This window comes from Eulemur rufifrons, chromosome 26, assembly GCF_041146395.1.
Source record: "Eulemur rufifrons isolate Redbay chromosome 26, OSU_ERuf_1, whole genome shotgun sequence".
In the NCBI taxonomy this organism is placed as follows: domain Eukaryota; kingdom Metazoa; phylum Chordata; class Mammalia; order Primates; family Lemuridae; genus Eulemur; species Eulemur rufifrons.
The window spans coordinates 6133279-6159812 of record NC_091008.1 but is presented as its reverse complement, the minus strand read 5'-3'; the positions used below and the strand labels follow the sequence as shown (position 1 = coordinate 6159812).

General features: G+C 42.2%; 1 protein-coding gene across 1 annotated transcript in view; it reads right to left on the bottom strand.

Moving 5' to 3' along the window:
* Positions 1 to 10541: 10541 nt before the first annotated feature.
* The window catches only part of PAPSS1 (3'-phosphoadenosine 5'-phosphosulfate synthase 1), a 68838-nt gene continuing 52845 nt past the window's right edge, over positions 10542 to 26534 (bottom strand). Inside the window, exons 11-12 of the mRNA XM_069459049.1 lie at positions 23392 to 23621; positions 10542 to 11271 (exon numbers count right to left, since the gene is read on the bottom strand). Coding sequence (XP_069315150.1) covers positions 11133 to 11271; positions 23392 to 23621 — 369 coding nt within the window. The 3' untranslated portion in view covers positions 10542 to 11132. The remainder of the gene's footprint in view (positions 11272 to 23391; positions 23622 to 26534) is intronic.

The window sequence follows — 26534 nt, the reverse complement described above, 5'->3', positions numbered from 1 at the left end:
TGGCTGCAATTGGGAAAATGTGTCACTCTACAGAGAAGCTGTGGAAAACAGAAAATAGCCATAAGTTTTCTGATCTTTTTCCCATCTAGAGGTAGGGTCTAGGCCAGCTCCTTTTAAATCTGGGCAGGCTCTGTGATTGCTCTAACCGATAGGTCATAGAAGAAGTGACGCCTGAAGAACATGGCAGCTCCTCCTTACAGTCTCTCTAAACACTCACTCTGAGGGAAGCCAAACATCATGCAAGAATTCCAACTTCCTGAGATTGCCACGCTGTCAGAAAACCCAAGCTAGTCATGGATAGATGTTCCGTAGAGAGAGAGATGCCTGGCCAGCTCCTAGCAGTTCAAGCCAAACCAGTCCAGGCACATGACACGGAGTGAGAAGCTATCCTGGACATTAGTTCATTTGAGCCATCAGCTGACACCAGCTCTATGGGATATCTGATTGTAACCACATGAGAAACCCCAGGTGAGAATTGCCCCACTGTCAACCCACAGAATCATGAGAAATAATAATCAATTATTGTTTTAAGTCATTAAGTTTGGAGTGGTTTGTTATAGTAATAGATAGCAGGAATAGTAGCAATTTGCCAAAATCTCAGTGCAATTTTTCAGAAGTTAAATTCTATACTCTTATCCGCTTAATTAACTTGTTATAAATGTAAGATATTTTATGGAAGCCTCAGAGTAACCACAAAGCAAAAACCTGTAAGAGATTCACAAAAGATAAAAATAAAAGAACCAAAGAATACCATTAGAAAAAGCCATCAAGCCACAAAGGAAGAAAGCAGGAGAGGGAGAAGGCAACAAATGACCTACAAAACAACTGGAAAACAATTAACAAAATGGCAGGAGTGAGACCATACCTATCAATAATAACCTTAAATGTAAATGAATTAAATTCTCCAATTAAAACATATAGAGTGACTGGATTTTTAAAAAGACCCAACTATATGCTGCCTACAAGAGACTCGTGTCACCTATAAGAACACACAGAAAACATGCTTCTGAATGACCAATAGGTTAATAAAGAAGGAAATTTAAAAACTTTTATAACAGATGAAAATGTAAACACAACATACCAAAACCTATGGGATATAGAAAAAGCAATACTAAGGGAGAAGTTTATAGCAATGAATGCCTACATCAAAAAAGTAGAAAATTTTCAAATAAAAAAAAAATTACTGGCCAGGTGTGGTGGCTCACGCCTGTAATCCTAGCATTCTGGAGGCCAAGGCAGGAGGATCGCTTGAGGTCAGAAGTTCTAGACCAGCGTGAGCAAGAGCGAGATCCCGTCTCTACTAAAAATAGAAAGAAATGATTTGGACAGCTAAAAATATATATAGAAAAAAATTATCCGGGCATGGTGGCACATGCCTGTAGTCCCAGCTACTCGGGAGGCTGAGGCAGAAGGATCGCTTAAGCCCAGGAGTTTGAGGTTGCTGTGACTAGGCTGACGCCACGGCACTCTAGCCAGGGCAACAGAGCGAGACTCTGTCTCAAAAAAAAAAAAAAAAAAAAGAACACCACACACACCAAATACTGATGTACCTTAAAGAACTAGAAAAGCAAGAATAAACCAATCCAAAATTGGCAGAAGGAAAGAAATAATAAAGATTAGAACAGAAATAAATGAAATTGAGACTTTTTAAAAATACAAAAGATCAAAAAAAAGGAAAATTTGGTTTTTTGAAAATATAAGCAAAATCAACAAAACTTTAGCCAGACTAAGAAAAAAGAGATAAGACCCAAATAAATAAAATCAAAAATGAAAAACGAGACATTTTAACTGATACCACAGAAATACAAAGGATCATTAGAGACTATTATGAACAACTATATGCCAACAAATTAAAAACTCTAGAAGAAATGGTGAAATAGAGTAGCTCCTAGCCATATACAGTTATATGAATTTGAATTAATTAATTTGTATTTAAAATTCAGTTTCTCAGTTACACTAGCCACATTTCCAATGCTCAACAGCCACAGTGGCTAGAGATTACCATATTGTGTAGAGCAGATTAGACAACCTTTTTCATTACCACAGAAAGTTCTATTAGCTCTATTATGGACCAATGCAGAGGTCTGTCCGCGCTTCTCTGTAGAAAGATGAGGCTGAAAGGACACATTTTGACAATGTGTTCTATCTGCTTAAGCATATAGCTAATTCAAAGCACAGTGCTAAGACCTATATACAAATGAAAACCTACGCTCAAATTTGAAACAAAGTTGGGAGAACTTGTCCAGGCAGAATTTTTCTAAGCATGAATCTTATAAAGCAAAACATTTTTGTTCATTATGTTCCTCCAGCAGTAACTGGTCTCATTTTGTTACTATGGAAGAGATTCTTAGAAGAAAAATCATCTCAAGCTTAGCCTTGCAAAGCTGAGACAAGCATGCTGCTGTAATTGAATAGGACGTTATGCAGAATTCATAAAGGCTTTTGCCTGACAGAGAATCATTAAGATAAATCAACTGGAAAAGAACAAGGATCTGGTACCTTGGCATGGATCCATAAAAAATGTTGCTTTTCATTATGAGATTCCCTTTGTTCCTTGAGGGAAATTCTGAATCTACACGGATGTATATGTCTATGTCTACATGGGAGAGCTACAGAAAGAGAATAGACAGTTAGGCACACAAAGCAGTTACACATATATATAACACATACGTGGGTACGCCTTTAGAAAGAATATATACTTAAGATGTCATCTTTTTACAGGCCTTTGAGACAACTTGATGGTGGTTTTTTTTTATGTAAAGATCAAGCAAGACCATTTTAAAAGTGATAACTTTCTAATGACATTTAAGATGGGAACAAAGTTTAAATCAAGTGTGAGGTGAAGACTCATGACACACGAGAATATAAGATACAGAGTATTTCATTTTATCTTGTGTGGACCCAAAAACAATTCCTGCTTGCCTCATTCTTTTTGTCTTAAAAAATGCTGGTTATCCTCATGCTCCAAGCCCCAACCACCAAAGACCTCTGCCTGCTTACTATGAGGCAGAAGGTGCACTTACAGCTACACTTCTAGATATCCTATGACAAAAATATCCGCAGAACACCTCTGAGACCTGTTTGGCGATGTGACTACCAGAACTAAACCCAGAGAGACATCTTTTTCAATATAAACATCTAAAAAGGACATAATTATCCATATTTTCTGATAAGAAGTCAATTTTAATTTCCTAAAACAATATTATATTTGTTCCACAGGGCTTGGAATGGTGGGAAAGGATATGATCGAGGCCTGAATTCCCATCCCAAGAGCCTCAGAGACAGGGCTTTGTGTGCAATTCGTCACAATAATCAGTTAAACATACATATTTCAGTGTCATGGGAATCTAATCTATAAGGATCTTTTTATCCTCTGTTTTTATGCAGAGAACTAGTTTCTGCAACAGCTAAGGCATACCAGATAACAGTGAGCATGGTGCTCCAGTTACTTTAGGAAATGAGCTGAATAAAATGATCTTAGGCATAGGCTATAAAAAGGCCTTTTTATGGTTCTCGTTGAACACACAAATACCATACCCATATACTTAAGTCTTTTCCTTTTTTTTTTCCACTTGCCTAGATTGAAATTAGAAGAGGTATATATGATAGCCAAAAGAATTGCCCTACAACTTTAAAAAATAATTTTTTAAATACCTTTGAGCTTAAACCAGGCATGGAAAATTTCAACCCAAAAGATTAAATTTGGAGAAAGTTACTAGCAGATGAGGACTAGAGTTATAATGGAAACCACATTGCAGACACTATTACATATGAGTCATTACTAAAAACGTTGCTTTATATATATAGTAAGCTATATATACTGTATGCTACAAATTTATTAAGATCAGATATGGACATTATCTTGAAAATGTCCACTAATTTTTGCAAAGCATTTTAACTCTTATAAAAGAAAGATATGATCCTTCCCCACAGAAGGTATTCAATACAGATTTGTCACACTGAATTAAATTTGGATTTTATTACTTTAGATTCGGGGAAAGCCTTACCAGTGCTGAAATTAAAGTTTTCTAACTACAAAGAAAAACTTTGATTTCCTTAAATAATGCCTGCGAATGCTAGAGATTAAAGTGGGCATATTTAATTGGAAAGCAATGTTTAAATTTAATCGATCATCTGTATACAAATACACGCTGCAGATAACAAATAATTCTGCACTACCATAAGAAACAAAGTTGCCCTCTACTTTGTGTTTTGAAACTTAAAACTGCCCTGTGCCTCTTCACCTGAGGGGGCACCCAGGAGCAGGAGGATGGATGGGGTAGTTACGACTGGTCATCAAAATGCTTCTCATTCGGCTGGCATTACCCATCCCGAATGACTAAGGTAGGGCCGTGCGCATCGACTGTAGAGACTCAACATAAACCAGACACAGGAAGCGGTCGTAACACTTCACAGCATCTAAACACCATGAACACATTTTCGTCCATTTATTCACTGCTATACCCTCAGCAAATAGTGACTAACCATAATTGGTGCTTAATAAATATTCATTGGTGCCTCCTATGAATAATTAAGTAACCCCAGCATTACCATTTCACCAGGAGCATAGTTAAAGTTATTTTAATAGAAAAAATTTCCTTTCATCTTGTGCTATTTGGGATGGGATTACTAATGCCCTTAAACATCTGTGCTTGTTCCTTTGGTAACTGGTGGGGAAGCTGAACTGGCGTCAGAATCCACGTTCCAGGCAGAATATTCCCTAACAGTCGCAGGATCAAGAGCAAGGGGGCTGGGAATGCCCTCCAAAGACCGCTGAGAACATCCCCGTTGTGTTTCGGGATTATTGACGCGTTACAATGAGAATGTCCATCACGAAGAACGTGGGTTCTCTTCTGAAGAAGTTACTAGAAGGGACTTACAAGATCTGGCCTCGTGTCGAGGAGAGGTTGAGGAAGTGAGACTGTCAGGAAGTGGGTGTGACTCTACGTTTGAGAATCTCGATTCTTATTTAGAAAACGAGAAGAGGAGAAGCCGAGTTGTGCTGGTAAAGAAGTAGCAGTCTCCCACCGTAACAAGGAAAATGTGTGGTCATCTCTCGCTTTGGAAAACGTCCTTGTCCCCAGCACACAACTCCAGAGCGGTCCTGTTTTTGTCGCGGTCCCGGAGCAGCCTTGCCCGGTGTCGGGGCTCTGTGGCACTGTCGGTTCTCCACGGGGGCACAGCACCGCCTGGCCGTGAGCACCAGGTCCCCTCCTAGTCCCCCACGGGCCCCGCTGAGCGGAAGCCACGACACCACCCCGCGCCACGGGGCTGAGACCAGAGCAGTCAATGCCCCACACCTGGCGCACCGCAGCCCGCAGCCATTAGCTACCCGCGTTCTTTCCCGGGGCGCTTCCTGCTCAGTTCTGAAATTCGAGTCAAGACAAGACACCTGCAGTTTTACAAGGAACTCCCTAGGAAGCCAACGTCGGGTCAGGGCGCGTTGGGGGACACGCGGGGCGCACCCCACCGCGCGACCTCCAGAACGGCCCCTGGAGGTTCTCCGAGGCCCGGGCCCTAAAAGCGGACGCATCTGGCGCCCGGAGCTGCAGCAAAGGGAACAAATCGCGTTTTGCCGGATTCATGTCATCGAAAGCGCACGTGTGAGCGAACGACACAGCTGACACGCACGTGGCCACCAAAGAACCAGGCAGAGCCGGAGGCCCCGGGACTGGGGCAGGAAGACGGCAATGGCATCCTCCCCGCCCCGTTACTTCTTCGCCGCCTAAACCCGACCCCTGCCCCGGGCGCAGGCCTATCGACGGGTCCCTCCTCTCCTCCTCACGCACATCAAGGCCGAAGTCACCGAAAACGCCACTTACCTCACACCACCCTCCTGGGGAACCCGGAGGCCCGTCCTGGTGGGTCTGCGATGAATGCTTCGTTCTCACGCAGCAGGCTTCACGCCACTCCACGCCCGTGAAATTGCTCTCATTACGTCCTCAGTGCCGTCGTCCCCCCCACCCGGCGAAGGGGACACGTTCCAAGACCTTCCCCCGGGGAAAGCTGAGCGTCTCGGAGCCGCCGCTTGGCGAGAGAGACGCACTGCGGACGCCGCGTGGCCGGGCATGCGCAGTGTGGGCGCCGCGGGGCCGGGCTTGTGTAGTGTGGGCGCCGCGGGGCCGGGCTTGTGTAGTGTGGGCGCCGCGGGGCCGGGCATGCGCAGTGTGGGTGCCGCGGGGCCGGGCATGCGCAGTGTGGGCGCCACGTGGCCTGGCTTGTGTAGTGTGAGCGCCACGTGGCCGGGCATGCGCAGTGTGGGCGCCGCGTGGCCGGGCTTGTGTAGTGTGGGCGCCGCGGGGCCGGGCATGCGCAGTGTGGGTGCCGCGGGGCCGGGCATGCGCAGAGTGGGCGCCACGTGGCCGGGCTTGCGTAGCGGGGGCGCAGCCGGCTCCGAGCAGCCAGCTGAGGCAGAGCCCCGGGTCCCTCCTGAAGAGAGATTTTGGGGTACTCCTCTCGCCTTCGTGTAGCTGACAGTGTCAACACTTTTCTCCAGGACCTCGCCAGGGGAAGCAAAGACTCCATCCGGGTATCTGCACGGTCTCAAAGCTCGAGTCCGGCAGAGGAGGAGGAGGAGCAACAGGGAAGGGCGAGCAGCGTCCTGGCGCGGAGCCGGGCCAGCCGGTGAGCCACGCGTTACCTGTAGAATTTTCCAGTGTTCTGCCTGGAATGGTGGGTGGAGTATTCTGGTTTAGTCTCCTGTTTTTGTCGAGTGTTTATTCCTGTGCTTGCCTCAGTAGCAGCCCGGATTGTCGGGGGCGGGTCGCGACGTGGAGATGGTGGGTCGTGGGTGGGATTCTTCGCCGCGTCGATTTCCAGTGCTCCTTGGGCGCTGCCCGTTTGCGCTCAGCAAAGTTGTGAGTGCCCTTCGGTCTCAAGGTACAGGTGAGCTGGCATTTGAGGTGCGGGGAGGAAGCCTCACCCCTGCCCTGGTGTCAGCAAGGTAACTGCTCTCTGTTCCGGGCTCTCTTCCTCGTCCAGGGAATTCTGTGAGTCTCTCTCGCACACATCTTGTTGGTCACTCCTGCGTCTGTCCCCTCTCTACTCGCTGGTTTCTTTGCATAGCGTTGGTTCAGTAAAGGAATTGAAATGCACCAGTGGTTGTCAAACAAAGGAGCCGACCTCGCTACCTTGGGTCTGGTTTGCGCTTGGCTTTGCTCACAGCCATGCAGTCCTCCTGCATTATCAGTGGCTGCCTCCTCTCCGGCCTCTTTCCTTTACTCCTTATCAGTGACAACGAAGCAAAGACCCCCTGACAGAGTACCTAGCTCTTCTCCTTGGTGGTCTTCTTAAGCAGCAGACTCTTCCACAAGACAGCATGCCTGCAGTCTGCCCTGAGCAGCTCAGCCTCTGCAGAGAAGTCGCCTTCACCGCATCCGTCTCCCGCCACACTGCGGCCTGCTGCGGGCCCCTGAGCTGCCCCCTCCCAAAGGGACGGCTGGGATTGGAAGGAGGCCGTGGCGGCTGTTCCCTGCTCACCTCCACCTGCCAGGGAAGGCAGGACCCACGCTGCCAAGGGCCTTCTGCGTATGCACTTCGCTCTGGGGAACGGGAAGGTTTGTCTCTGCTGCATCTCCTGACACCACCGTGAGGCTGAAAGGGCCACGGGTTTTTCTGCAGCTGTTTTCCAGCATTCGCCACCCCCTGTGCCCGGACCGACTCGAATACTTTGTTTCCTCCCTGTGCCCCTTACCCTCCCACCGCCCTTGGATGAATGGATTTTGTAACTCTAGCTGTCGTGTTTTGTGGATTTGTTACTTTTGTTGTTTTTCCAGGAAGCACATGCGTCGGATATGGGAGGTAAAGGACTATGTCGGTTGCTCCTGGTCACTCCTTTGGTAGCCATCACTGTCCTCTTTTTTGTAACTCAGGTTAGGTTTTGCTACACTGAGGGGAAAAAAAAAAAAAAAGGCCTGAAGAGATGAGAAGAGGACCTCACAGCCAGATCTTCCAGGTTTTGGAGTGATTTTTTTTCTTCCCCTTGAAGGGGAAAAAGCTTTTTTCACTGGTACATTTAAAGCCCCCCCAACTACGGGGAGGTACCAGTTCTGGCAGGTGCCACTGCGACACCATACTCAGAGAACCTGAACTTTTCATCTCCGGGGGAGCAGAAATTTACTGTTGGCCACTGCCAGGTCTGTCTGGTATTTCAAAGGAATATTGGGTGCTGCAAATAGGAACCAAAGGGGTACACTTATTAAACCCATTAAATCCTGTGATTGGTTGGTGTTTTCCTGTCATCGGAAGAGATTAAATATGAGGGGGGAATGTCAAAATACTTGTACAATTTTAAAATTTCACAATTAAACGTGAGCTGATTTCCAAATAGAAAAAAAAAGAATCCTTGGATGGTACTGAACCCTATATATGCTATGTTTTTTTTCCTATACATACATTCCTATGATAAAGTTTAACTTAATTAAGATTATTAACTCAGTCTGTCAAAACACATTGCCATCATTCAAAATAAGTTTTCTATTCATGTCTTCCACCCACGGTTTAATGCCTTTTCCATCCTAACTAAGAATTTATCAGGTACTGTGGCTGTAACTGGCTGTTTGAAGTCCACGAATTTCTTCTTCCTTCTTCACAATTTCACAGATAGAAGATTGGCTCTTACCGTAACTTAGCAACTTCAGCATATGATTTTTTTACTCTCCTTATTAAGAGCTTTCACCTTTCCACTTGAAGGACTTTGTGGCTTCTCTTTAGCGTATCCAAAATACCAGCATCACTATGCTTGCACTTTAGGGACATTGTTAAGTAAAATAAGGGTTACTTGGACACAAGCACTGCAATACCACGACAGTCGATCTGGTAACTGAGATGGCTCTGCCGGACAGAGGGATGACAAGATAGAACAGCCTACTGGGCACCCTCCTATCTTGTCTCTATTACTAGCCCCCCCACCACCATCCATTTGTCTCAGACATTTGGAAATACGCACAATTTCTCCTTTCTCCTTAGCCTCTACATCCAAGAAATTACACACACTTGCCAGTCCTACCACCTAAACATTTCTTGATTCAGGCCTGTTCTCTTCCGTCCCTGCTGCCATTGGACTGAGCCAGACTATCATCTTATCTTGCCTTAAGCCACACCTCTCACTGCTCTCCACATTTGACACTGTACACCCTACTGTACAAAGGTACTTATAATTTCCAAAACATGCCAACTGTTTCATGTGTCTCTCTGTTTGCTTGGAATATGCTTCCCCACCTTGTCTACCGAGCCAACAAGCACTCATCACAGCAAACTCAACTCGGGATTCACACCACTGCTGTGAATGATTTCTTACCTCTTCTCACCTCTTACCTGTGATGCCACCTCCTAAACCTAGATTATCCCTTCTTCTGCTCCACCCCAATTCATCTGTGTAGTATTCTAAATATATCTACTGTTGCCCTTCTGATACTATTACAATCGCTGGTGTGTGTTGACGAGCTCCTTGAGACAATGTATCACTACTCCCCACCTCCAATACAGAGAACAGAACGGCCAGTCTGGTACTCATTTCTCGTGGTCACCAACATTTCCGGTCTACTTGCCTTCCTGTACCCGTGGAGGCTGACATTTCTTAACACTCCTTACCTGTGAGTGGGGCTCTGTGACCCGTTCTGCCCAGTGAACTAGCCGGTGATGTTTGTCACTTCTAAGCCAGAGCACTTAAGAGGTGGTGTGTGCTGTTTAAAATGCTATTTTCCTCTGAAACCTCTTGTTGACATAGTAACAGAAGGTGGTAGAACCTCACCCTGAATGACTAAGGTGAACAGAATCTGTCAACCGTGGGAATCACAAGGTGTGAAGAAGAATTAAATCTCCTTTATTTTCATCCCCTGTGATTCAGAGATTATTTCCACAACATAAGCTAGTTTTTCCTAACTAAAGCAGTACATACTCCACCTATATTCCAAATCCTTGGGGGATTGTTACATACCTATTTAAGGCCGGGCGCAGTGGCTCACGCCTGTAATCCTAGCACTCTGGGAGGCCGAGGTGGGCGGATCGTTTGAGCTCAGGAGTTCGAGACCAGCCTGAGCAAGAGCGAGACCCCACCTCTACCAAAAAAAAATAGAAAGAAATTATATGGACAGCTAAAAATATATATAGAAAAAAAAATTAGCCGGGCATGGTGGCGCATGCCTGTAGTCCCAGCTACTCGGGAGGCTGAGACAGGAGGATCGCTTGAGCTCAGGAGTTTGAGGTTGCTGTGAGCTAGGCTGACGCCACGGCACTCACTCTAGCCTGGGCAACAGAGTGAGACTCTGTCTCAAAAAAAAAAAAAAAAAAAAAGAATAATACAGTGATATTTGGTAAAACTGGTTGAGTTTTTAGATGAACTAAGAATGCTTTATTATTTTGCCACTTAAAATGATGGAACATAGGCTCCTGCTATCCAAGATTTCACAATGTAACACACGTAAGGAACAAGGTGTTACATTCCAGTAATAAAAAAAATGCCTGTATTTTTGCTTCCGCATGAGAAACTTTTTCACCAGGAGGAAAGTGTGTGTAAACAAAGCAATATAAAAAGTATCAAATAAGAAGCCAAAAAATTAATTTTATTGAATAAAGAAATTCATTCAGAACTTACACAGATCATAAGAATATTTTAGATTATAACAGTTGAAAGATTAATAGCTGATTGGAAGGATGAAAGGAAGCAGCTTCTATTTTCAATGTAGAAAAAAAAAATCTACTTGCTACAGATGTCTTGTTAAATTCCCAAAACAAGGTCTGGCCAAGTTTATTGTTGAGTCTTTTTTTTTTTCTTTCTTTAAAGAATGAAAAGTGAGATTCAATGTGTACTATTGGTTATAACTAATATAACAGCTTGAAAAAATCATGAAACAGAAGCATAAATATAATATAAAAAGACAAAATTTTGAAATCGTACTGTAGGAATATAACTATAATAAGCAGAAAAGATACATTAAAACCAGCAGCGTGTTACACTAGTTCAAAACAGAACTCATAAGGCAGACGCAAAGTGACGCTGGTTAAGGAAAACGGTCTGTTTTTAGGAAGCACATCCGGACAGACACCACCACGAATAAATGCCGACAGTGACTAGCGTGGTCCCCTCTTGCTACCCAGTGAAGCATTAAAGGTAGAATCACTGGGTTCACGGCTTAAGCCTTCTCCAAGGATTTGTAGTATTCCGTCAGCACAGTCCAAGCCTTGGGAGCCATGAAACCTTCGGGAGGTTTCTGGCCTTCTCGGGCAAGTTTGCGCATTCGTGTTCCTGAAATAAACTCAAAGTCTTCATGGCTGAAAGAGAGAGTGGGGGAAAAAAAAAGAAAATTATTTCACAATTTTAGAAATTTAGTTATAATGCAATTTTTTTGTTGTTTGGTTTTTTTATTTTGTTTGGTTTGAGACGGAGTCTCATTCTGTCAGCCTCGCTCACAACAACCTCAAACTCCTGGGCTCAAGCGATCCTCCTGCCTCAGCCTCCTGAGTAGCTGGGACTACAGGCATGTGTCACCATATCCAGCTAATTTTTCTATTTTCAGTAGAGACAGGGTTCTCTACTCTTGCTCAGACTGGTCTCGAACTCCTGACCTCGAGCGATCCTCCCGCCTCGGCCTCCCAGAGTGCTAGGATTACAGGCGTGAGCCACCGCACCCGGCCGATAGTGCAATTTTTAAAAAGCATTTGTTCTTTCTGTTTACATTAAACAAGCTTAATGAAAACTAACTTGGATAAAACATAGTATTTTGTGAGCATCAATCTGATTTCACATTTGTCAATGAGCAAAACACACCACACTATTCATCATGTTTTCTGAAGTTTTCTACAATAATCATTTTTATCAATTATTATCAAAAGCAAATAATATCAAATTATTATCAATAATTTTCATAATGAGTAAAAACTTATTTTAAAAAGTCTCTATCCAAAGTGATTTTAAATAATTTTAAAGGTGAAGAGAGAGTGTGATGATTTAGAGTTAGGAAAAGTTCGGTGGTTAATGCACGGTGGTCTCAGCCTTCTCCATAAAGATGCCAGGCTGCCTTCTGAGGGCAGCAAGAACGTGCACAGGACAGAATTCACAAGAGAATGCGTCAGCACCAGGCCAGAGAGTTACACCTCAGTACAGGGCTGAGCAAGCACAGGCCAGAAAGGAGGTCGAGGGAGCTGAGCGGCTAGGGAGGGATCCAGATACATTTCCAATTGTATCTAAAAATGCTTGCTCCAACCTGACATAAAACTGAATATTAGTTTAGCTGAGAATCTTGACAAAATACTGACCGAATGATTCAGTTCCCTAGCAGGTGCACCTACAGCTCCCTAAATCGGCTTCATTGAGGAAAGTACGACCCTAAAGCTTTCTTCCCGTGTATATTTTAACTTCGGTTTCAACAAAAGAAACATGCAGGAAGTGCCTGTTTGGCAACGAGAAAAGTTAAGAGCAGCTTGCCGAATGACTCTGCCTTAACTTTTTGATTAAAGGGAAAAAGCCAGACCCATTAAAGTCCTTTCTTTCCCCCGAATGCCCAACTGTCTGAAATCCAGAAGTTTGCTGGCATTCCTTCTGAAATTGCATTGTTAAACCAAGGTCCCTGGGCACCTCTTTTCCTGAAGCTATTTCACGCTCCATCTGCCCGCGCGCCACAAGCATTCCTTCATCCCAGGAAATGGGAGTTTCTGCTTCCACGGGGCGCTGGTCCCACTGCACCCCGGCTACGGAAACACATTCCCTCTGCCTCGTGCTGGTACTTCTATCTCTGCCACCAAAAGGATCTTACTTCCTATCGGAATCGAGCTTCAGGGAACTGACACAAGCGTCACTGTCTGCTACACGATGAAATATTTTTCACAAGTGCATCTTTCAATGGATATTATTTTATAGAAATAATCAAATAAAAGATGAGGAATTTCTTGAATGATCTAAAATTAGCTCTGAACTTTACCTGTGAGTAATCAGGAAGCTGCCACAAGCAGAAAAAGCTACTAAATAAAGGACCTTAGGTTTTCGCTACAAAGCAATTCTAATTAGGGACATTTCATTATACTAGTTAACCAATCTTCCATGGCACCTGGAAAAAGAAACATAATTATGTTTGGTTTTTTTTTACTTCCCAAAACCATTTGGTTACCAATTCTTATAATCTACAGCAGACAGACTGCTAGTTCTTAAAAAAAAAAACAAAAGGGAAGAGGTTAGAGCAGCAGGGAGGGGGAAAAAAACCCAACATCAGCAGACTATGTGAAATTCTAAATCACACACTAACCACATGTGGCCAGCATCTTGACTGACTCCGAAGTACAATGACTCTTGGCCACTTGCTGAAGATTTTGAACCTTTACAACCATCTGCCGTCCCTCATGCCACATATGTGGCCATCAGAGCCACCAAAACAAGTCGTTCACACGGAGAGGAGCCGGGGTCGGCAGATGGCCCTCAAGTGTATCTTTTGAAGGTCCATATTCAGTTAGACCAGGTTTTTAAAAAATGCTAACTACACAATGAGCAATTCAGAGAAGCAAAAGGGAACTTCTTGTTTGACAGAACTAAAAATAACAGTGGTCACTTATAAGTAAATCTAATTGACTATTTTAAATCTAACTTTTTATCTAACTTGAAAGTAGATCATCTGTATGCATCAAAACACTAAGAATTCTTAAGACTGGGGTTAAAACGTCTCTCCTCAAAACAAGATAAACAGATATTTATGGCTTTCTTTGCAGGGACTAAAAAGCATTGGTTAATATCATACATGACGAATTTAAAAATTTTTATTTTCAAACCAAAGACCAATTGACATACATGAAAAATGTAATTATCTAGACTCTAATTAACCAAAGTCCTTAAAATTCATCATGTTTTCCTCCCAGCACCCCCGTCTTAAACATAAAGGCCAGAGAACAGCTCCTGTCATTCAGTCCAGTAATGAATTTCCACTTTCCCTGCAGTGTACGGCAGAAGAAACTCAATTTCCTTTACCATAAGGGGTCATGAAATCTGTCATCTTCCAGAGTGTGGAACAGGGGTCTTTGGCTGAGTGCCAGTGGACAGTTTCAAAGGCATCTGTAAATACTGTGATGTGCAAAATTTGGGCCTTCTGTGCTTTCCACTGGGAGAAGGTACATCACTTTTCATCTGCTTCTGAAAGAAGCCTCTGATTACTCAGGAAGGGACCCACACTTTCAGAAAGCTAAAGCCAGAAGCTCTCGGATGCCCAGTCACCCAAATAAAATGATCTGGTATGAGACGTATGGCTGAACTTTGGTTGTATTAACCTCGCCTCTCATAAGGCCACCGTGGACCGCTCTGGGCACCCCACTGATGTCCCGGGGTGCTGTTTCCGGAACAGTGCCTTTAAAGACAGGAGGTCACACAGACAGAAATAACACATTTTCAAAGAGTTTTGGAAAATGGTATCCCTTAATTAAGTGAACCCATGTACTGATTTCTAGATAACAAGGACATTGCTCTAAGGATATTAATTTCCTTTGTGTTTGTCACCAGAATTTCTTTGTTCATTATTTGCCACCTACTGTTTAGACACGTGACTATCCTTGTTTATTTAGAAACCAGCACTTCTCATATCCTCAAAATGCTTAGCTCAGTTCCAAACATGAAAGTAAAAAAAGAATCTCTGAAGTGTTAAAAAAAAAAAAAAAAAAGGAACCTTTTTTGACTTGTCAATAATGATGAAATGATCAAGATGAACATAAGGCCCCCCAATATACCAATATTGCTATAAACCAATGATTCTCAACAGAGATTATTCTGTCACCCCCTTGCCCGTTGCTAGGGCAAACATCCTACAACACACAAGACGGCCTCCCTAGAACAAAGAATTACCTGGCTCCAAATGCCAACACTGCTGAGGGTGAGAAACCCTGCTAAGTGGTACGCTAATAGGGAAGAAATTCTGGTTTGATAATACTTCTATTAAAAAGTAAATCCCACCCTCCTCCAAAAGGGGCAGAAAACATCAGAAAAATAAGATCCCAAAAGTCACAGGAAAAAAGAAAAGCAGGTGAGAGGAAACATCAAGGTGTGAGACATAAAACCTGTGGCTACTTCCTCCTAGAACTCTGCGGTCAGGAAGCTCAAAGACCGGCACAGCACAGCTCTAGAATGTGGGCGATTATGGCAGATCTCAAGAGTGTTGCATTTGAAGGTACAGATACAGGAAAAACTACACGCCATGTTTTCTGGAGAAAGGAGTGGGAAGAGATGGGGAAGCAGATGGATGTCACCTGCCCTCAGTGACGCCCAAGGACACGAGTGTGCTGTGAGGACGTCTCTTCTGCAGCAGGGAGGAAGCCTCACACACTTCTTCACTCAAGTGAAACCATCGGGACCTGTGGCACAGGCAAAGTATAGCACCAGACACTGACAAGGAGCCATTAAAAAGTTTCAAAGAACTTCTAGTAGCATGGAAAGATGTTCATGAAAAGTAAATAAATTAAAAAGCGGGAAACAAAAATTCTGTTATAAACTCAGCTGTGCTCAATTGTGTTAAATGAATGCATAGACAGAGAATAAAGCAAACTAAAAATAGTGCTGATGGCATAGGTGTTATTTTTCTCTTTTTAAATGCTTTCATACTCTTTATGAAGGACATAATGTACATTTCCATGTCATCTATTTCATTACTGACTAAAGGAAGTTCGCCATAAAAACTGGGGAGGAAATGATCTTCCACTGATAAATACGCATAAGGGTGCAAAATACACAAAATCTTATTTATGAGCTGTTTTGTGACATGCAGAAGCAGTAGAATCAAAACACTTGTTACAGAAAACTTAAAGTTTACCTTGCATAGAAGAATGATGTGAGCAACACAAATCCTACACTAATTCCACCACACTTTTCCACCTACAATTCTTTCCATTAAAAACCTCTGCCCGCCACATCTGGAATTCCAGAGGAGAATACTGAAATAAATTGATTTTTTTTTTTTTTTTGGTTGTTACTGTTTGTTTTAAAATGGGGATTAGATTTATGTCATTGCTAAGAACAAAACACCAGCCTTCATGTAATACAGCAGTTATGCCGCCGGGCCTACTGATCGTGTCCACTTCCGATGTTCTGAGCCCAAGCGTCTCCTCCAGTCTCCCTGCTGCAACCCACCCAACCTAGGCTGCCATTTTAACTCTTGCCTGCACTGATCCAGGCCTTCACACTGGCCTCCCCTATCTTTCTGGTTATAAACTGCTAGATCATGTTTATACTTTTATGTTCGGAGCAGATAGTTTCAAACTGGTCTTTGGTTTTATGAACAGAACACGTATAATCACTTTGTAATCCAGGTCTGGTACCTCTGGTGTGAGAAGTCTCTGCAGGTATACTTCGGAGACTGCAGTTTCCGTTTTCCTTGCTTGTAGTGCTTTGTCTCCTTGTACAGTTTGCCATATTTGACTAAAACTGTTCATTAAATTTATCTAATTATTTATAGGAGTAAGGCAAGGCCTAGGATGAAGGTGTAGTGCTCTAGGGAGAGTTTATGTTTCCTTCTGCTGAATGCTTCGAGGCATGCCTAAGCGGGAACCATCTTAAACTAACTGCATGGCTTGAAAGTTTTTTGTTTATTTGTTTTAATATCATCCGTGTAACGTAAGTTGGGCCCATTTGGGCAGAACTTTGAGCTTCTGAGCCTAAAGCTCAAAGCTCTTCTTAGTCTTCTGGAGTAAAGGAATGAACTGGGTTGACTTCAGGTTCTCCCTTACCCCGAAGGTGGGCAGGAGACTCGGCTGAAGGGGGTTGTCTCCTGTTGGACTCCCCAGTTGGTCAGAACCAGAGCTGTTTTCTATTCGCACCTACAATATGAGCCAAGAAAATCGACGCTCAAGTCTGCAGGGCCCACCAGGGCAAAAGCAGCGTCAATGCTCAGCTTACCTGAAGTCCTGGCATTCACTCAATGTTTTGGGCCTTTTAGTTCTCATCAACTGTCAGCTCTACAGTACTTTTAGGAAAATGTGTTATTTTATCTAACATTTTTAGTTCATTTCTTGGGAAAGTCAATCTGTAAGTCTAACCAACCTCATTACCAGAAACCTAACTTCCTTATGTCCAATCCACACTGTAACAACATCATCTTTAAAATGTCCCATCTATTTCAGTTCCTACCTGTCAAAGAATTATCTGGCCCCTAACTATCTCATCTTCCTCCCTTGACTCTCTGTTCTACCCTGCCCTGGCCTGCTTTCCAAACCTCCTGTGATCCTGCTCACCCCAGGATCTTGGCATGTGCTGATCCTTTTATCCAGAATGCTGTTACTCCCTTTGTCACCAGAGAAATGCCTATGCATCTTTGGGGGCTCAGGCCAAATGTCACTTGCTCCAGGAACCCATCCCTGGTGGCCCAGACTGGTCAGACACGTGCTAACGGTTTCCCACTGTCTTCTGCCAAACGCGTGCCACCCTTAATTGTGTTGTCAGCAGTTTATTATCTGTCTGCTTTAAGTCCCATGAGGGCAATGACAGTATCTGCCTGTTTTCAACTTAGTGCCCACACCTAGCGATGGCACCTGCATAGTAAAGACTCCATGAGTAATGAATAATGCAAAGCAAGATCAGTTTTATGCTAACTTCAATATATTGACTTCAATACAAGATCCAGTATACATGAAATATAATACATAATTTGATTTTCAAAAATATGGCCGGGCGCGGTGGCTCACGCCTGTAATCCTAGCACTCTGGGAGGCCAAGGTGGGCGGATCGTTTGAGCTCAGGAGTTCGAGACCAGCCTGAGCAAGAGCGAGACCCCATCTCTACTAAAAATAGAAAGAAATTATCTGGCCAACTAAAAATATATAGAGAAAAAATTAGCCAGGCATGGTGGTGCATGCCTGTAGTCCCAGCTACTGGGGAGGCTGAGGCAGGAGGATCGCTTGAGCCCAGGAGTTTGAGGTTGCTGTGAGCGAGGCTGATGCCACGGCACTCACTCTAGCCGGGGCAACAGAGTGAGACTCTGTCTCAAAAAAAAAAAAAAAAATATATATATATATACACATAGTAATATTATGCCTAATTATGATTCAAATGTATACTAAATCAAAGAAGATAATACAATACATTTTAAATTAGCTCTTATCTATTAACAGCCATGAAGTAATTCCCTACAATAAAATATGTACAAAATCTACAAATAAAGGATAGACTCATTGGTAAATTCATGTAGTTACAGTCAGATTTCTAAGTTTTCAGAAGAAACATCAAAATTAATTTAAAAAAAAAAAACCAAAAGCATTTTATGAATTAATGGAAAAGACAATTCCCCAATACCCTAACAGAAATACTTATATGTTGCAAAGACTGCATAGCAAGAAAGGGAAAGAAAGAATTCATACAAGAAATACTTCAACGGTCAAGATGACAAGACTTGAAGGTGCAGAGTGAGGTAAAAAGATAAAGGACTTTAAGGTTCTACATAATGGGAAGAAAAAATAACTAAAGGAATTGAGGATTTGGAGACAGTTGGTAAAGGTAAAGTTAGTTTTGGACATTCTCAGTGAAATGAAGACATCGACACAGAAATGTCCACTGGTGTTGCAGACATTATTCTAACACGGCCCCAGTGACCTGTGCTCCCTGGTGTTACTACTGTGAGATCTTGGGGCACAGCAAAAGGGACTTTGCAGATGGAATTAAGTTTACTAATCAGTCGACCTTGAAATAGGAAAATTCTCTGGGTGGATAAGCCAGTCACTGGAGCCCTTTCAAAGCAAAGACTGTTCCCAGCTGGCAGCAGAAGGCAAGTCAGAGAGATCTGAAGCACAAGAGTGATTCAACCTGAGGGGCTTCTATCGCTGACATGAGGGGGCCCAAGGAAGGACATAAAGTAGCCTGCGGGGGCAGAGAGCAATCCTCAGCCAACAGGCAGCAAGGAGACGGGGACCTCAGTCCTACACTGCAAGGAACTGAACTCTGCTAACAAGGATCGGCTTGTAAGCGGAGTCTTTCCAGAGCCTTCAGACCAGAGCCCAGCGGGCCAGAGAAGCCTGTCAAGCCCACGGTTTTCTGGCCTAAAGAACCCAGTGTGGGTAACAAGCAGGTGTTGTTTTAAGCCACTAAGTTTGTGGTGCTTCGTTACACAGTCACAGAAAATGAATACAGTTAGCAACTGGGAAACGCTGAAGTACAGGTTGAAGAGTCCCCCCCACAGAAACCAGAGTAGACGAGCTCTCCCGTGGAAAATATATAAAAGAAGGGAAACATCTGAAAAGGCCTTTTAAGGATGCCACAACTAGAGTGTTTTTAAAAATGGCACTAATAGGCCGGGCGAGGTGGCTCACTCCTGTCATCCTAGCACTCGGGGAGGCCGAGGCGGGTGGATCGTTTGAGCTCAGGAGTTCGAGACCAGCCTGAGCAAGAGCGAGACCCTGTCGCTACTAAAAATAGAAAGAAATGAGCTGGACAACTAAAAACATACAGAAAAAATTAGCCGGGCATGGTGGCGCATGCCTGTAGTCCCAGCTACTCGGGAGGCTGAGACAGGAGGATCGCTTGAGCCCAGGAGTTTGAGGTTGCTGTGAGCTAGGCTGACGCCACGGCACTCTAGCCTGGGTGACAGAGTGAGACTCTGTCTCGAATAAAATTTAAAATAAAAAAAAAAAATGGCACTAATAGTACATGACTTAAGGTATACTCTAGCATTAAAAGCATAAAAGCAATACTTTATTGAAAATGTGGAAATAACCAGACAACAAACATTTACTTCCTATCCCTTCATTTACCCACTTCCCCAAGGCACTCTCACTCATGTGTACTGTCTCTTTGAGTTTGCTATTTCAGTAATCTGAGTAATTTTTCATTTATCTACTCAAATACAAAGATTTACTTCATAAAGGCGGGAAAAAAATATCAATAAGGTAATTGAATTACCTCTAAAAGTTTGTTTGTAATATCTGAAAGAATGAGCTTTAATCTTGTGGTCCTAAAACTAAATTTCCTTGAGTCCCTGTTACAGCTAATATGAACCTCCTTAACTTCTTAAATATAAACAGATGATTTTTATCATAATTCCTATCAATAATATCTTCCCTGAAACATTCATAAGTTTGTTTTTTCCCCCCCAAGCCTGGTCTTACACTGGTATTTAATCAAATCAAAAGCTACAAAATCAATAATTACATAAAAGCTGGCATTGAGTAACATCCATTAATCAAAAGTAAGACAACCTCATATGTGCATAATTAATAATGGTATTTTGTCACAACATCAAAGACTATCGCCTTTCCACAAAATTTTAATCATTTTCCAACATATTCCCATCAACTTAATTATATTTGAACACAAAGTTAGAAAACTAAGGCAGTTTTAAGGCTTCCCAAGTTATAACTTATTAAGATTTGGTAACCCAAAAAAATTCCAAGGAAATGAGCCACTCATGCAACTAATATAGAATTCATCTTTGGAAAATCTTATGAGAACTGATGTAATTATTTAGCTTTTGAATGATTAAAAGAGAGACTTAAAGCAATACTACACAGATTTAACAAAACATCAAAGTTATCAAGGGCTTATTAGCACATCAGTCAACTGCATACATATGGGTTTTAGGGTCCTGCGTGTGATTAAACCAGCTGATCATGCAAAGAAACCACAGCAATGAAACATACCAGCACAAGAAGTGTAAAAAAAAAAGGAAAAAAAACTCAATTCTTTTTAATTTGGTTTTGTTTTCTTAACTCATCAAAATGGAAACTCACCTAAGTTTTAAATATTTAGCCACCAGCAAAATGATTTTATTTCTCTCTCCTTGCTCTCTCCTGCCATTATATCGGTGATCTGATGCGGTTAATCCTAACTCTCAGAACAAGATTTGCTCATAATCTCTTGTACACAAACTAAACAAATAATTCCCACGCTAGGTGAGACGCAAACGGTTGCTGGGCCTAGCCTTCCATCTGACGCTGTATGCCTTACGGATCCGTAGGAAGACACTGCGGGCCTCCTCTGGGGGCTTTAGGGCGGGGAGCTTTTAAAAGAATCACAAATGTGTAGGCCTCTCCCCGGACTAAATAAATTACAATCTTTCATAGTGACTTACATAATTTTAACCACAAAAGGGCAGAACTATACCCAAAACTTTTTTTTTTACTTTCCTTAATGATCAACTTAAAGGTTTCAATCACCTTTTGTGATAAACCAGTTCAAAATTTACTATAGTTGCTTTTGTTTTGCTTAAAATTCTGCTTTTTTAAAGCTTCTAAGGAATCCCTTTGGTAGAAAAATTCTATTTACAACTTTCAGCACGCCACTTTTACAGCTGCATTTTTTAGACAGTGAAATCAGAGTGTGTGTGCACGTATATATATATAGACACATAAATAGATATATATCTATGGATTTTTTTTTTTTAATTTTTTACGACAAAAAAATCCCCACATGATTTAGAACTATTTCTGAATGTTGGCAAACCTGATTTTGCACACGGGCAAAAATGTTTTAGTTTGTTACAGATTCTTCTCCTGCTGTGGTTTAGAAGTATACTGATCTGGGCCACATTTCAGATCTTCAGAAAATGCAGACTAGGACGGCTCCTTTTTTGAACTCCACACCTTGGCCCTAAGGAACAGTCAGGAATCCTTTTACACTTGCCTTTTCTGTTCATTCGGTCTCATGAGACTCAGCTACAGTTCATCACTCAGAAAAATCTGCTACCATCTAAAAGTGTGCGTTGTCTCCAGAATTATTTATGCCATTAAATGAGAAACCAACAAGTCCCCCAATCTCCACTGGTAGTAACAGTATTTCTTTATCCAGACAATTTATCATTTATCTCAAAGAAATCAAATGACCACAAACTCTATGTCCTTTTAGAGATAAGAGACTGTTTTAATTTTTAACGGGTTTCTTTTTCTTTCCTGTCCCCACCATTAGAAAATGAACCACACCAAATGAGAACCCAGGGTCAGGGCTGGCGTTATTTTTCAATACAGAGCCGACTGTAAAAAGGGGGAGAACTTTGAGATTAAAGGTTACGAGGCCGTAGTCAGTTTCCAATTGGTACCTGTCAGCGGAGCTGACACTGATAAAACAGAAATAAAAAAGTAACTATCTGTTTTATTTGCTGAATGTGAATTGCGATTTGTACTAAAAAAGCAGCACTAAACGTTTACTAAATAAACGTCAATCAACAAAACAACTCACAGTACAAGCACCTACTAAGGTACAGAAACAACTCGGTGCTACAGGTCGTGGAAACAGCTACAGATTTGGAGCTCATGCACTGCCATTGTCCGGAGAGGAGGAAACAAGGGCAGAAAAGACTTAGGACCCTGGAGTCACACAGCAAGGATGGGGCCAGAACCCGTAACTTCAGATTCTACAGCTTCACACGGCCATAAACTTAGAAAGTATACTACCTATGGGTATTATCTATACATACAAATTAATACTATTTTACCAGTCAAAAGGAGATAAATATATGCTCAATAATTTGTGCTAAAAACTTGGTTTTTTCGCTCCTCCTAGGATCTTTGAAGAAGGAAGCTGTGCTGTTAGTGATTAAGAGCACAGACTCTGCAGCCAGACCGCTTGGGGTCAACAGTCGGGCTAGTTCTGTGACCCTGTACAAGGTATTGGACCTTTCTAGGCCTCAGGTTACTCATCTATACAATGGGGATAAAAGCACCTACCTTACAGATTGTCGTGAGAAATACAGGTTGAGCACCCCTAATCCAAAAATGCAAAACCTGAAACTTTTTGAGCAGCAACTTAATGCCACAAATAGAAAATTTCTCACCTGACACCTATGCTTTCTGATGGTACAATGTACACAAATTTTATTTCATGCACAAAATCATTAAAAATACTGTATAACATTGACTTCAGGCTATATGTATAAGGAATATATGAAATAAATGAATTTCAAGATTAGATTTGGGTCCCATTCCCAAGATATTTCATTATATATATATATGTATTCCAAAATCTGAAATATTTCTGATCTCAAGCATTTCACATAAGGAGTGCTCAACCTGTAAATAATTTAATACCTGTAAACAATGAGGCCAGTACCTATCATACAGTGATTGCACCACTATCAGCTAAACTCTGTTCACACAGATGCCCTGGGCGAACCAGAGCAAGCATCACTAAGTCCTTGGATGACTTGTTATGCTCAGCAAGCTCCAGCAGATACGGTACACAGAGAAATGTCAATACTTCTATTTCTTAAAGACCTCAAAACAAAATTCCTGATACCATGAACTATGAAACTAGATTCAATTTCGTTTTGTACTCCTAACTTCTAGAATATTGAGCATTTAGTTTTTTTTCCCTGAGTTTGCCTTTCTCTGAAACGGGTGCAGCAAAGCCTGTCATTAGCACAGCTGTAAAGATGAGACAATACACGAAAGCCCTGGGACCAGCTCCGGCCGCCGTGTTTTACAGATCTGTGCCGAGAACGGAGAACTTACTGTTCGGAGTCATAGTAGTCCATACGCTTCTTCCTCTTGTTGTAAGCCGCAACCCGAAAGGGAACTATTTCCAGGGTGATTAGGCCAGGGGCCATTGTCAGCACTTTGGCGCCGTGGGTCGGCTCATAAAGATCCTTCCCCGTTTCTGGGTGAGGCATGCCAGCGGGGTCTCGCCCAACGATGTAGAAGTTGGCGCCCGCAACCATCCGCGCTCTGCAATGCCACTGGACCTAGAATTACGGTTTTCGCTTTAGAGAACTATTGTTTTATGACCAAGCACTTAAAAGTAGCAAATGGATAACAAAGACATATGCTTTTTATATAATCATTATCTATGGGTAGGAAATGTCAACAAGTTTAAATGTATCATCTTGGGAAACCGGAAACAAAATTAGACCGAAAAAAAACCCCAAAACCCCTAAAACAGCATAAACATGTATGGATGTATATGTGCATGTATTAGTTACTTAGACACGTAAATGTACATGTGCCTATGTGTATAGTTTTACACAACTGCTAGATGTCATTTATACAATTCAAAATCTAAGCTACGAGGCTAGAAGTGAGGACAGCGGTTGACCCTCGGAGAGAAGCAACTGAAAGGAACTTCTGGGCTGATGGGAATGTTCTGTTTCTTGATCCGGCAAAATCTGGGTGCTGGCGACCAGGGTGGGCTCGCTGTAAAGTTCACGGAGCTGTATGCACACTTACGACGTAAGACCTTTTCTCCATTATACTTTAACAGGTTAAAAAAGTCTACTGGATGAAGATGACAAGTTATATGAGCACTCACATAAACTGGTACTGACACAATCATGGAACTAAGTGACTACTACCTGGTACTAGCTACGAACAAAAAAAGGGGTTGGTTGGAAGTAAACAGCCATGCAGCATCCAAAGCTAGCTTTGAAGCCCTACATTTTCACATTAAGATCTATTGTTTAAAATCAAAAATTAGTGTAACACCTAGAAATAGTGAAACTTTAGAACCTAGACTAGATGAGACCATCCATCTCTAGTTCAACCCTCTCATTAAAATCTGAAGAAGGCGAAGCCCTTAAAGGTTAAGTGACTTGGCCAATAAAGTTTAGGACAAACCCAGGCCTGGAAATTTGGTTTTAGCTCCCTTTTGGAGTGAGGCTCCATTTTTAGTGATTTACATAACCATCGCTGTTCTATATGAAAATAACACATGAATAACCAAAAACATCTTTTATCGTTTTGTTTTCATTTTATCTCCCTTAACACTTTCTCTTATACCAGGCAGTTATATGTTTATCAACATAGTTTAGAAAGTGCCAGAGGAAGAGGACAACTCCACACCTCATACTTGCATTGCTGCCTGGAGGGGTTTCAACTTTTTACGTTATTTCTGCTGGTATTTACCTCCCTATTTGCACACAGTATGCTCACACTGCTTCGTCTTGACTGTTTCAACACAGGCATTATTTCCACATCATTTAGATTTCCTAGATTTCCTACTATAAAATACGATGCGTGGCTCCTACTCCACTTTCCCTATTTCCAACCCCATTTACCCAGTAGATAACAGAGATGTCAACAAGTTTGGTGAAATAAATATTCATCTGCAAAATGGGGATTATAAGGACATTTATCTCGTAGAATTTTTAGGAAAATTAATAGATGAAACATGTAAGGACTTAGAATAGTACCTGGGGCACAGTAAGTACATAATAAATGTTAGCCATTACCTTTATTATTTTATTCCTTTCCTCATACCGTTTAATTTTCCTAGAGTTAATGGTTGCTTTTTCTCCACTTGCTAGTTTTCCATGTACGTGTGTTTCACATACTTTGTTCTATCCTTCTTCATGAGCACATAGTTGAACACAATTCCCATCTTCCCCCGCAGCGCGGCCACACGGCTGAGCGCTGGTCAAAGGAATGACAACCAAAGTGACAGGCAGCACTTCCAAATGCTGTCCATTAAAAGTCCCCCTCCCTGAGCCCCCCCCCACACTATCCTAGTTCTCTTTCCCCACTTGCCAGTTGAATAGAAAGGACCCCAAGTTTTACAGCTACTTCTTTTTCTATACTAGCATTGCTGCTGCTTGCAGTGAGCTGCAATATTTCTGTATGAAGATGGCGGCAAAATATGATGCTAACAGATGTTTGTCCCCTACATATAAGGCTACCTTTTCCTCCACCCACCGTCAGATTTAGCCCTTCATGAAAATTCTGGTCATTCCTTTCTGCCCCTAGACAGCAGACACACTCAAAACCTCTGCTAGTTCAGACCCAGAATTTTTATAACGAGGCAGTCAAAATTTTATCATCAATTAATCACTTTGCAGCTTCACTGAAATGGAAAATCTTTTCTGCCTCCTGCAAATTTGAAGGTGCTTACACTGAGCTAAATTAAAAGGGCAGCCAGGTGCAGTGGCTCACACCTGTAATTCCAGCTGCTCAGGAGGCTGAGGCAGGAGGATCGCTTGAGCCCAGGAGTTTGAGGCTATAGTGAGCTATGATCTCCCCGCAGCAATCCAGTCTGGCCCAGGCCCCAGCTCTAAAGAAAAACATTTTTTAAATTAAAAAAATTAAAAAGACAGTCTTAAGTTCTCTGAACTTAAGTGAACTTAATTTGTTCATTAAATATTCATGTCTATCATTCAAGTACCAAAAGGTTGATAAACTGGGAATGAATGGCTTAATTTTAATATGTAAGGAAGCTCAGATTATTTAATCCAATTTGTTTTGCCTTTTTAAAACGAAAAAGGAAACTAAAGCTCATAAAAATTAAGCACCACTATGAGTCACAGAACAAACTGGTAAATGGCCAGTTCTGATTTCAAGTCTTGTAAAATTACCAGAAAATTGCCTCTCCGACCACTTCTAGAGGTCATATGTGTAAATTAAATGTAAACAGATCAAACATGGAGTCAACATTCTCCTGCAGGTGACCGGAATAATTTCAATTTACATGTTAATGAATGTTTTTCCTATGAGAAGACTTTTTAAATTTAACAGGTAGGTATGAATAAATAAAATACATGTACCTCTTCCAAGAATGCCTGTTGGGAGTCAACTTACAACCTACTGAAAAGTTAATCTGCTTTAAACAAGAGAATGTAAAGCAGCCTTCAGCGATGGTGTATCTGGTTTAAGAACACAGACTTCAGAGT